This window comes from Rutilus rutilus, assembly GCF_951802725.1.
Source record: "Rutilus rutilus genome assembly, chromosome: 7".
In the NCBI taxonomy this organism is placed as follows: Eukaryota; Metazoa; Chordata; class Actinopteri; order Cypriniformes; family Leuciscidae; genus Rutilus; species Rutilus rutilus.
Window position 1 is genome coordinate 44641190 of NC_140221.1, and position 12750 is coordinate 44653939.

General features: G+C 35.6%; 1 protein-coding gene across 2 annotated transcripts in view; it reads left to right on the forward strand.

The window, feature by feature from the left end:
- The window catches only part of rabl6a (RAB, member RAS oncogene family-like 6a), a 34161-nt gene that overhangs the window by 3478 nt on the left and 17933 nt on the right, over positions 1–12750 (forward strand). Inside the window, exons 3-8 of one of the 2 annotated variants that reach the window (XM_084413638.1) lie at positions 2244–2378; positions 2547–2594; positions 7012–7064; positions 7704–7795; positions 9177–9317; positions 11070–11175. In XM_084413638.1, the coding sequence (XP_084269764.1) occupies positions 2244–2378; positions 2547–2594; positions 7012–7064; positions 7704–7795; positions 9177–9317; positions 11070–11175 (575 nt within the window). Of the gene's footprint in view, positions 1–2243; positions 2379–2546; positions 2595–7007; positions 7065–7703; positions 7796–9176; positions 9318–11069; positions 11176–12750 lie in introns of both variants that reach the window. The other variant, XM_084413637.1, reaches the window with a different exon arrangement.

Genomic DNA, 12750 nt, shown 5'->3' on the forward strand with positions numbered 1-12750 from the left:
CTGATTCTAGTAAAATAAAAACTTTATAGTAATGGAAATCCAATGAGAATCCAAGGTAAAATGTCATTCAGTGCATTTTAATGAGATTTTTATTTTATTTTAATTTTTTTGCATTACAATACTGTGAATTTGGATTTGAAAATGTTTAATTGTCAATGCCATGAAATAATGTTAATGCAAAAAATTTAAATAGGCTTTATTTTCTGTCATAGTTATTTCAATCACAATTAGCACAATTATTAAACACAAAGTTAAAGATCCGTCCATGGGAAAATTTGAGACATCATAACAATTGTCAATGTTGAAGATCAAGAGCCCACTCTGTCTTAAATGCACAGGCGTAACTGAATCCCTCGTACTGGTGTGTAGATGTTGTGTAGACGTGTTTTGACATGTGATGCTGCATCAGTGAGCCAGTCGGCGGTTCTTCACTGATCTCGCTTTGAATACTCGTTGTGCTGTTTCCGCAGCTCTGTGTTAATAAAAAATGCATGAATGATACACGATCACCCACCTACTGGCCTATTTTTCCAGTCGCTTCTCCTTGGTAGAGGTATCTTTTTTTAGACACGCAGATATCTCAAGATACCAAGCATTTCAGCTGTGAAAAGGGTATTTTGGCTAGGGTTGGGTATTGGTTGGGTTTTATCCGATACCAGTACCTACTCGGTATTTTTTAAACGGTTCTTGAACCGGTACTTAAGAAAACAAAACCGCACACAGTTTAAAAAAAAAAAAAAAAAAACTCTCTCTGTGTGTGTGTGTGTGTGTCCCCCCAAACTGGACACAATATTAACTTAAATCTTTAAAGATTTTCTGATTTCTGATTAAATGAAAAATTGCGCCGTTTAATAGGCTACTGCATGTAGCCTAAAACACTTAAGTTAAGATCAAAATTTTGTCTTCTCATATTATGACTTTTACTTTAAAACAGAGTAATATCTGACACTGGGCAGAAATATTTAACACACAACCAGTATAGCCTCATATAACATAGCCTACTTCATACTTGATATGCAAGATTTGCAGTTGGCATTAAAATACAGTAGACTTACCATGTCCACCACGACACTGGCAGCTGAACTTGAACTTTCGTCAGGCGTGTCAGAGGTTTTGGGTTCTAATCCGCATTCGTACATTTTTTTTATTTTTTTTAAACCAATTATGCTTATCAGTGGTTGTATATCAAGCAGGGACACGTTTGTGTGCATTATGTTTTGTGTTTTCACCAGAACGAATAGAGTCTCCGCAACATTTTGAAGCGCGCGTCCAAGTAAAGACGGTGCGGTGTGCGTGAGCCACAAAAGAAAACGGTGTATCAGCGCCACTGATCGCAGCGGCAACGAGCACTTTGATCACTTGATTTAAAAAGATCGTCTCTTATTTAACAAACGAACGAAATTAATGCTCTGCTGGTTAACTGGAGATGTTTTATTATTGGAACATTCGTGCCGCGAGATGTTTTATAGGGGGCGGTAAAAAAAGTCAGGCACTGAAAGTTTCGTTCTTATTCGGTCTCGTTACTACCGTTTAAGTCGGAACCGGTTCCCTATTGGAACCGGGTTTCGGCACCCAAGCCTAATTTTGGTAGATATGTGCTGTATCAGTACAAATCTAGCACATAGTAAGTGTGAAAGGTTTGTCTTGGTTCAGATCTTTCCATGTACAGTCAGTGCCCTGTGGTAGACAGAAGACGGAATATGCTAATCAATAACTAGGCTAATGTTGTCTACATGTTGTCACTCCATCTTTCTGACTTCGGTTTGAACATAAAAGGCTAAAGGTTTTAGAAATTTCCAGTGCATGTGTGTGTGAGGTAAAAGGACACAAGATGTTGAAGCTCCGCCCCCTGTGCCGGGAGCATCAGCTCATTTGCATTTAAAGGGACAGACACAAAAAACGACACGTTTTTGCTCACCCTCAAAAAGTGACAACTTTAACATGCTATATAAAAATATCTGTGGGGTATTTTGAGCTAAAACTTCACATACACACTCTGGGGACATCAAAGACTTATTTTATATCTTGTGAAAAGGGCATTATACCACCCCTTTAATCAAATGTTGGTAGATATGTGCTGTATCAGTACAAATCTAGCACATAGTAAGTGTGAAAGGTTTGTCTTGGTTCAGATAGTTCCATGTACAGTCAGTGCCCTGTGGTAGTTCATTTGAAACTTGGTCTGTTTGATTTGGGGTTTCTTATATCATATCAGTGTTCTCCTATCTCCTTGTTTCTCTCAGTGAAAATAGTAATCCGTGGGGACAGGAACACCGGTAAAAGTGCACTTTGGCACCGACTTCAAGGGAAAAAGTTCCTGGAAGAGTACATCCCCACGCAGGAGATCCAGGTCACCAGCATTCACTGGAACTACAAAAGTGAGTATCAATGGCTACGTTCACACTGATTATGTGGTCTTTTATGAAGGGAAGTGGTTTATAAAAATAATTTAAGTAGACTACCCTATCAGAAAGTATCAGAAGCTGTTTACAATATTCCTTGACTTTACGTTTCTGACTGTGTTTTGTGTTTGCTCTTATTCACAGCGACCGATGATGTGGTGAAAGTTGAGGTCTGGGATGTGGTAGACAAAGGTGAGTGTTTAGAAAACACCCTGGAACGAGTGACGTAGATCTGAACTTAAGTTATTCATGTTGTACAGCTATTCAGTTTAGCAGTGAGACTTTTGAAGCAACATTTTAATTTCCAGTGCAAAGTAAACGCTTTGAAAATGATTTCAATCAAATCATTAAAATGAATGTGTGTAAAATTAAGTCAGCTGAATTGTTTTTCTCACACAGTAGATATTAGCACTCAAAAGTGCAAACCTAATGAAATTGTGGTATGTTTTCAACTATCTTTGAAGGAAAAGGAAGTAATGTTGTATTTTACTTATATTTTTGTGGTCTGCAAATACTTAAAGGACAAAAGCTTCCTCTTCCAGAAGGTGTAGGTGAGATCTAGTAGTCAAGTAGTTAAACATTAAACATTGTGTGTGTGTGTTTGTGTGTGTGTGCTGTGGTCTTCACCTCTCTTCTTTATAAAACTGTGCCCAGAATAGACATTGCCTTCAGTAGTCTGTGCTGTTCTTAGACTCTAGATTTTAATGTACTTGCATTAAAATCAGATGGCCACTTTTTCCCAGACTGCATTTATTTTAATAGGGGGCATTTTATGTTTTTTATTTTTTATTTTATTTTATTTTATAGATTTCATTTTGTATTTATATGTAAAAAGTTTACAGCTTTTAAAAAAATTGTTAAATCATCTTCTACAATGTCAAGTCTTGTAACCTTTTTTTCTATAGCGCTTTATACAATACAGATTGTTTCAAGGCAGCTTTACAGTGATAAACGGGAAAATAATGATCAGTGATGGAAACAGAATTCGATTCTACTGTAAAGCAGCTCTAAAAAAAAACAATAGTGTCATTGTTCAGCTGAAGTCAGTTCAGTCTTGATTCAGTTCAGTCCAATAACTGTAAAGTTAATCGAATATGGAAATTAGTTCTATTCAGTTATAAGCAGCGCTGCAGAAAAACAGTGATGCCATCGTCCAGCTCAGTTCAGTTCTCATCCATAGTTTCAGTGCATTCAAATTGATTATATTGCTGAATATTAGGTGTAAATATTAGTATCATTATTGCAAACAGCCCTCTTTTAAAATTGCATGAAGTGGAAATTCAACAGATTCTTCAGCTTGTGGTTTAAATTGTGATTGAACAACAATATTACTTTCAGATATGCCAGAGTTTTCGATTTACCCTCGTAGGGCCAGATTTACTAACCAGCGCAAACCCTCTTTTGGCGTTAAAAAGCTACTGTCAGGATTTACTAAAGACATGCAGTGAAAAATGAGCGCTGAAAAGGCGTGGATAGGGTTATTTTTGCGGCTGACCTTATTGAATATGCATTTATGGGAGTTTTCCTTTCAGACGCAAAATTCAGACGTAAAGTCTCCACGTAGTCAATTTTATCTTTTAAAACTCATCTTTGATCATCAAAAATGACATATTTAATGCTTTTTTCCTGTGAGAAAAATGTATGTTTGCATTAAAATAGCTTGAATGTAACTCTACACCCTTACTTCATTTAGTTTACGCGTATTCATGAATATGCAAATGAGCCCCGCCTCCACTCACTCATACAGGCTCGTCTACAAGTCGATGTATCAGAATAGTAATGCGTTTTAAACTTTTATGTATCGCTCTCTACAACGTCGGACACATTACGGTAATTAATATGATTAGCCTTTTGCTTGACTATGTTATCAAACAGCTAATAATGTGTTGCGTATCCAATGTATAAAATATACCGGGATAACCTGGCTTCTCTTGAGACTCCCCTGCTTCACAGCAGTTAATGATATGCTAAAGCCCGCCCACACGTTGATCTGATTGGTTACAAGGTAGTTTGTGATGTAAGAAACACCGGTGATTTCAAACCACGTTTTTGAGACTCTATTTTTCACTGCAGGTTTAAGGAGAAAATACTCAGCAATGGTGTTGACTTATGAATTTGGACATGGTTTGTCTTAAAGCATAATAGACATATAAACCACATTAAAAACTTGCTTTTCACAAAGGTGATTTACTAAGGTTTGCGCTAGACAATTTACTAGTATTATTTACCGCACAAAGAAAGCATGTTTTAAACCAAACGCTAATATGTGCTGCTCTTGGTAGATTGCATTGATCATTATGGAAATGATCCGGCTGCGTCTGTGTTCTTTAATTTGTGTGTCGTCAGTAGATCGCGCGCAGAACTTTCCACTCACATCTGCGCTTTTATGGGATTGTGCTCTCACGCTAATTTGCCCTGTTTAGTAAATCTGGTACTTTGGGAATTAGTACAACCTTTTACCATGGTAACCATAGTTTTCATAAAAAAAAAACGTATAAGTATTGTTAAAAATTTGTTATAACTGTCATAAAAAAATACATAAAAATTGGGAAGAGATTTACACTGCTGGAAAGAGATCCCATCTGAGTTTATGAGGGTTTAGCAGTAACAATATCTATATTAACTACAGGAGCAAACTGTGGTTACCATGAAAATATTTGCACAAGGAGCTGCTGCTGTTGATCCAGGTCTGCTCTAATTATTTCCTATATTCAATTTATAGATGTGTAAATATTGAAATAAGCTATTGAATAATGTGCCACTGGGGTTAATGTGAATAAAGTGGTTTCTGGGAAGGAGGGGTGAGACTTTCTACTAAATCATCAGATAAAAAAAGATCTAATATAAAACTCTAGTATAAAATTGTAATTTAGATTTTTTCAAAAGTAATGCGTCAAAATGCAGTGTATTTATTGAAGTTTATATAAACAGCACATACTGTATATGTTCTGTTAAAAAATTTAAAGGAAAAAAAAATACATGATTGGTAGGAAACCAGTTACAATTTGAAAGTTAAAGGGCCCTATTTTATCGATCTGAAACGCAAGTATCAAGCGCAAAACGCAAGTAACTTTGTGGGCGGATCTCGGGCGCTGTTGCTATTATACCGGCGGGATAAATGACTCTTGCGCCCGACGCAAATCTAAAATGGGTTGGTCTGAAGTAGCTTCATTATTCATAGGTGTGGTTTGGGCGTAACGTGAAATAAACCAATCAGAGCGTCATCTCACATTCCCATTAAGAGCAGGCGCGCTTGTTCTATGGCGGATTGCTATTATAACGGCGGATTTGCCAGGCGCACGCCAGGAGCGGTTCACAGCCGAGGAGACCGACGTTCTCGTCAGGGCCGTAAAACACAGAGAAGTGACGTTGGGGATGGAGAAACACACCCAAATTAACTTCGGTTAAACAAGCGTATGATAATTTGGGTAAATGTGTAAGCTAGATGTATGCTTTTATAATAAACTGTCTGTCTATCTATCTATCTATCTATCGTAATAATGTATGATTTGCAAAAATGAAAACTGCTGCTTCTGTGTAGATGAGAGAATCGAAGTGTATGCGTTGTGCACACGCTACATTGATTATGGCCAAGCTTGCACCCTTAAAACAGCATATAATAACATGCGCAACGCGCCACTGACTTTAAACTAGTTTTTTTCGGTCAGTGGCGGAATTGTTTTCTAAACCTGCAAAATAGCATGAGGGAACGTTTGCGCCGGAACACGCCTCCTCTTTGCGCTGAACCGCCCCCGGGAGCGCAAGTGTATTTCTTAGTTAACCGACGTGCGTCTGTGGAGGGAAAAGTCCGCTGTGCGCGGGTGCAAAATAGGAATGAGACATGCGTCGGTGTACAAAGTCAATTGCACTGGGTGCAAGATAGGGCCCAAAATGTATAGACATTTTAAGAAGGATATCAAGTACTCTTTGACAGTGTGTTGACTGTCTTGGGTAGTTGAGCTTCAGAAAATCAATAATGAGATGGCTTTGAATGGATTCTTTGACAGTTACAGATTAAAAAAAAAAAAAAAAAAAAAAAGGCGAGAATAAAGAACCCTAAACTCTAACACAAAAAGTTTTTTTAGCTTAAAACATATTTATTTATTTTTTTTTTATTTTTTTTTTTAAGCATGAAATTGTTCTAAACTGTTACTATGTTTAAAGAACCTTTGAAAAATCATTGTGTGTTTGAGTAATGTGTGTCATCATGACAGTGGAGCCTGACAATAGCAACGCCAAGGTCATTGGTTTGATTCCCAGGGAATGCATGGACTGATAAAATGTATACTTTGAATGCAATGCAAGTCGCTTTGGATAAAAGCATCTGCCAAATACATCAATGAAAATTAAAAATAACATCCCATTGTTTTTCTGAGTAATACTTTACTTTTGAATTGCTGTGACTGACTAGGTAAGATAGTCAGGTGTTCACAGAGTCTTGTTAAAACATGTGAAGATTCAGAGCAACTTGCGTAAGAGGACACCATAATTTTAGTTTGTCTGCTTTGGTGGGTTCTTGATGAATATTTCTCTTCTCGAATCTCAGACTCACAGTTCCTGAAGTGCAGCCACACTAATTGTAATAACTGTGTTTCTCCAACTACTGCAGGGAAAGGGAAAAGACGTGGGGAGAATCTGAAATTGGAAAACGAACCTCAGGAGGTATTCACTGCTGTTTTCACTGGGATTGATAGTCTTTTCTGCTCATCAAGGCTGTATTTATTTGATCAAAAATACAATAAAACAGTAATATTATGAACTATTATTCAAATTTTAATTGACTCTTTTCTAATTGAATATATGTTAAAATGTAATTTATTCCTGTGATCAAAGCTGCATTTTCAGCATCATTACTCCAGTCTTCAGTGTCACATGATCATTCAGAAATCATTGTAATATGATGATTTGCTGCTCAAGAAACATTTCTTATCAATGTTTAAACAGTTGTGCTGCTTAGTTCAAAAGAACTGCTTTTATTTGAAATAGAAATCATTTGTATCATTGTAAATGTTTTACTGTCAATTTAATGTGTTCTTGCTGAATAAAACTATTAATGTCTTTTTAAAAATATGCAAACTTTTAAACTGTTTTGTAAGACAATTACCATGTGATTAATACTTCAATCTTTTGTTTTGACTGAATTAAAAATGTATTGAGTAATACATTTAATTTACTAATTAATCATTTGACATCTTCCAATATCTCAGGATGGAATCTGTGAGCTATTTGCAAGATAATTTTAATGTTCAGTCAGCTGGAAACAACATGGTAATCTCGGAGATGTTTTGTTCTCTGTTGCAGTCTGAATCCGAGATGGCTCTCGACGCAGAGTTCCTGGATGTTTATAAGAACTGTAATGGCGTGATCATGATGTTTGACATCACCAAACAGTGGTAAGGAATCTGCCATTCCTTCAGTTTTTTCCCCACATTCCACATTCACTCTCTCCAAACCCCACATTCATTCTCCATCACCCTTCTCCTGTCCCTCCACCACTCCGTTCCCGCCCCTGCCGCCCCTCTTTTTGGTCTGACAGCTATCGGGGGGTCAGGATCAGGTGGAGGAACTTGGGCGTTGGGTTGCAGCGGGTCATTGAGCGTCTCTTTCACAGTAGAGTCGAGGCCACAGTCAGGAACAAAGAACGCAATGAAACCAATACCTGCAGCTCAGTGTCTCTTAAAGGTTCTGACTCTGTTTATCTCTCTGCTCATTGGATCTGCCTTGCATTCTGACAATGGGTCTTTACATTTTTGACCCAAGCACACCATCACAGGTGCCCGTTGTTTGCAAACCTATGGGCTCTGCTTTATTGATAGGGCTGAATTTTTTTGCTTAAACCATTGGGAATGTTGTGACCAGCAGGTGCTTTTTGGGTGTTTAGACCAACATTTAATCAGTGCCCCATTCTTTGTGGATTGCATAACAAGATCTAACAAGATCCTCGCTGTCTGATTCAGTTCTTCAAATATGCGTGATTGGAATAACTAATTGAGTTGTTGAGATAATTGTTCATTCTTGTGTTGATGTTGATTGGAAAGAGCACTTTCTTTATTGTGACTATTTTCCACATTTTCAAATAATAATAGTGTTAAAATTGATTATATATGATATATATTGAAAATGTATTTAAATATAAGGCCACTAAATGAATGCATAGTGAACTGCATTTTTTTTATATATATATATTTATTTATTTATTTATTTATTTATTTATTTATTTATTTATTTATTTATTTATTTATTTATTTATTTATTTATTATTTATTATTATTATTATTATTATTATTATTATTATTATATAAATATATATATATATTTTTTTTTTTTTTTTTTTTAGCTCACTAAATGAATGTCGGCTGTGATCTTGATTTTTCTTAAGCTTCTTATGTTTAATCCGAATCTCTTACCAGGTAAACGGTCGAATAACCTTGATTATTTTTCTGCTTGGTATTTATGCTGCTGTGAGGCCGGTAAAGATGAACACACAATATGATGTATTTATTGCTTTGCTTTTCCATGCTGCTTGCTAATAAGATCCTGGCATTTCACTACACCCCCCCCCAACATATACAGTATGTGGGTGGTATGAAGTCTGGGAGTGGTGGCCAATAATGCAAATAACATAATTTGATGAATCTGTTCAAAAATATCTTAAACCGTGCTGAATGTTAAAACTCACATTTTTAGATTATGATGTATAAAATTGTGCAATACACAAGAAAATCACATCAGTGTATGTTTCGTATGAATCACAGACTCTTGTCTTTACTGCAGGACGTTCAACTACATCCTTAGGGAGTTACCAAAAGTGCCAACACACGTCCCAGTGTGTGTCCTGGGTAACCAGCGGGATATGGGCGAGCACAGGGTCATCTTACCCGATGACATCAGAGATTTTATCAACAGTCTGAACAGGTGAGCAGATAAGATTAAAGTCGGCATGAAACGGAAGTTGTGATAGTCTTTTGTTTCCTATTGTGTCGTATATCCGAGTGAAACGGCTTCTCAAACAAGAAAAACTGTAGGGCGGGACTTCATTTGGTCCATTGGGATTGATCGGATGGTTGTGGTTTGCTATTGGTGGATCTCATGTGAGTGACAGGTTGTTCTGTCTTCGTCTTTAGAAAATAGAAGAGATGTCACTGCATGAGGGAGGGGAAGTTGTTTTGATTAAAGGTGCAATCGGTCATCTGGGAAATGCTAACTTAATCAAAAAATAATGATGTGCATCGATAAATCATTTATAATAATTTCTTACAATGTTCCATAAACATTTTTTTTTATAAATTTTGATTTCATGGTGACTGTAACCCTCAAAACCAGGGGCCGGATTCACAAAAATCTTCTTTAGAAAGAAGTTAGGAAAATTCTTAAGATATAATGCTAAGAAATTTGTAAGAATGTTCCTAAGTGCAATTCTTGAAAAATTAAGTTCTCAAATATTTTAAGAACATCATCTTATTTTTTTCTTAAGAAGAAAATGACTGGCTTTGGTGTTATTTGATTGAAAGGCTGGTATTGCTGAATGAAAAACACCTCATAACCCATCTTTTTGCCCTGCATAGATTACTGTACATGACATAAGTGCTCAGACACTTGTCTGTGCTATTTTATTTTTTTTCAGCTTGATGGGAGTTAATCACTCAGCGCAGTTTTTTTTAATGTGCTTTCAAGTTAAAATAGTTGTTTTAAAAGAGCCTGTCCCAAGAATTAGTGCTCTTTTCCATTCATGTGCGCTCTGTCTTTCCTGCACTCTCTCTAGAGTGAATGCATCCCGTATCCGTGTGTTGCCGTGCTAGTTTTTAGCTAAAGTGAGCGCATCATATAAATACGCTCAAATGATCGGTATCACTTCAGAGTATTCGTCCACAATCCTGGTACTAGTAATATGGATTATATTTTACTAGTGTTATGTTGAAATGAATCTTTAAAACAACCCAATAAATTAATTAATCATCACCTTTGGGGATTCAAGACAGGTGGAGGTTTATCCTAACTAAGAAATTATTTACAATTATTTTTAAGAATATTCTTTCCAGGAATATTAATACTTCTTAAATGCTGTCTCAAGATCATTCTTAAGAAAATTTTGGGAATACAAAATAATCTTATATTTTTTTCTTAAGTTAGAGAAGAGTTTTATTCTGGGGCTTATAGACCCTCTTAGTCCAAGTCCATGCTTAAAGTAGAGCCCTATATAATACATTTTTCAGCTATCAATCTTTCAATCACTCAGCTAGAGAATACCCATAATGCACTGTTAGAGTCGTTAACTTTGCTGGACAGTGGGTTCCCAGGAGCAAGGTTGAAGACCTGGCGTTTAATTAAATCAAATGTCAAATGAATCGAATTCATAAAACTTTAACAATTTAATAATAATTTATCAAAACAGTTGTAATCAAATAAAGGCATAAAACATGAACAATTTAATTAATCTTTTAAAATGTATTCAAATGAAAATGTAACAATTCCTTTTATTTTTAAGTGAATGTATGTCTTTTATGCCTTTTAACCTACATAAAAACTTACATACTGACAACAGTTTTTTTTATTACTGTTTTAAAGTTAAAAATGTCTCCAAATATACAATGCAAAGCTCTTATGAATAATGTATGTGTCACTTATCAGCCAACTTTTCCCTAATCCCATAATCCTTTTTCATTTTAGACCTCCGGGCTCCTCCTACATCCACTATGCCGAGTCTTCCATGAAAAACGGCTTTGGTCTCAAATACCTCCATCGCTTCTTCAACATCCCATTCCTGCAGCTGCAGGTCAGAGGAAACTCTCGAAGTCATGTTTGCTCTCAGGTCAACGTTTAGATGGTTCGAGCGTCATTTCAAGTGGAATCTTCACATATCTTACATGGGGCTTTGAGTTCATCCGTATGTTTTGGTGATATAAGAGTTTGTGGATTACGGCAAGGGCTCTTGATGCTGATCCTGGAGATCTGCCTTCCCGCTCTAACAGATCTTCTGTAGTTTTCAGGGCTGCGTCCTCATTTGCATCTATTCTAAAAAGTATGCAAGCAAAAAATAAGTGTGTGCTAAATCATAGTGCATTGAAAATAGTATGCTAAAGCTGCTATGGTGTATACATGCAAGGATGTACAGTATCCAGGCATAAAATATGAGAATTCACTTTATTTTTTTTATAGTCTTTGTCAGGAAGTGAAAATGAGAGAAATATGAAATTGCTCAATTCATGAATTTGATTCTGACAAAATCACTTATGATTCACAGGAAACCTGGGAAAATCAGGCAATTCTATAGTTGAATTTTCCATTTAAATTTTTTATTTTTTAGATATGGGAATTTCAGTAGCTTTTTTAGCGCAATTTTCCACCGGACAAAATTGCGATTGTTAACTCATGATTTCTGTTCTGTCTGTGCGCACCAATCTTGCACTTCTATCTACTCCTCAACCAGACCACCTAGAGACTTCGGGTTTTCGGCATTATGTTAAGGAAGGTCTAATCTCGGGAACGCACAAAAAAAATCCAGGAAAAGATTTTGGATTTCCTGGAAATTCCAGAAGAAAATTCAGTTTTTTGCTAATTTCTCGGCAACCATAATAGCTATCGAGTTGAAACAAATTGCAATCGATAGCTTCTAAAATTTACAATAATATTAGAAAAAAAGATTTGATCAAAAATCTTTCCTTTATGCTTCAAAAATTGAATTTTGAGTGTTGTGTTCCCATGACGTGAGAAAATTGCGCTAAAACACTCACTGAGTTTTTATTACTTGTTTTTTTATGATTTAATCAATTCAAGGGATTTTAATGACTTTCGTTTTATTGATATATTATTTATTTGAACTAGTTTTGACATTTATATTTTGAGTTTTCATTTTTTTCAAGTTTTTGTTATTTTATGTCATTTTTGTTAGTTTTAGGGTTTTTTATATTTATATTTATATTTATATTTTGCTTTTATTTTTATTTTAGTTTTAGTACTTCAACTAAAACTTATTATATTTCAGTTAGATTGCCAAGACAACATAAAAAAAAAAAACGTAAAAAAACTTAAGGTTTTCATTGAATAAGTAATATTTATATTTTATTTTATTTCAGCTCGCTTTCAATTACTGAAAAAAAAAATCATGGAAATGAATTGGTCAAAAGTTGTGGGAACCCTTTAATAGGACCTTCTCTAGTGCACTCAGTAGGCAGCTGTAGATTTGAGTCCCCGTCTTTGTTGCCCAACAGATTTAGTCTTACAGTCAAGTTAGGACTAACTTTAGCAGTAGCATTAAAGGGTTCCTGTTATACTTTTTTACATTTTCAACTTTCGTTAGTGTGTAATGTTGCTGTTTGAGAATGAAATGGTCTGCAAATTTACAAAGCAC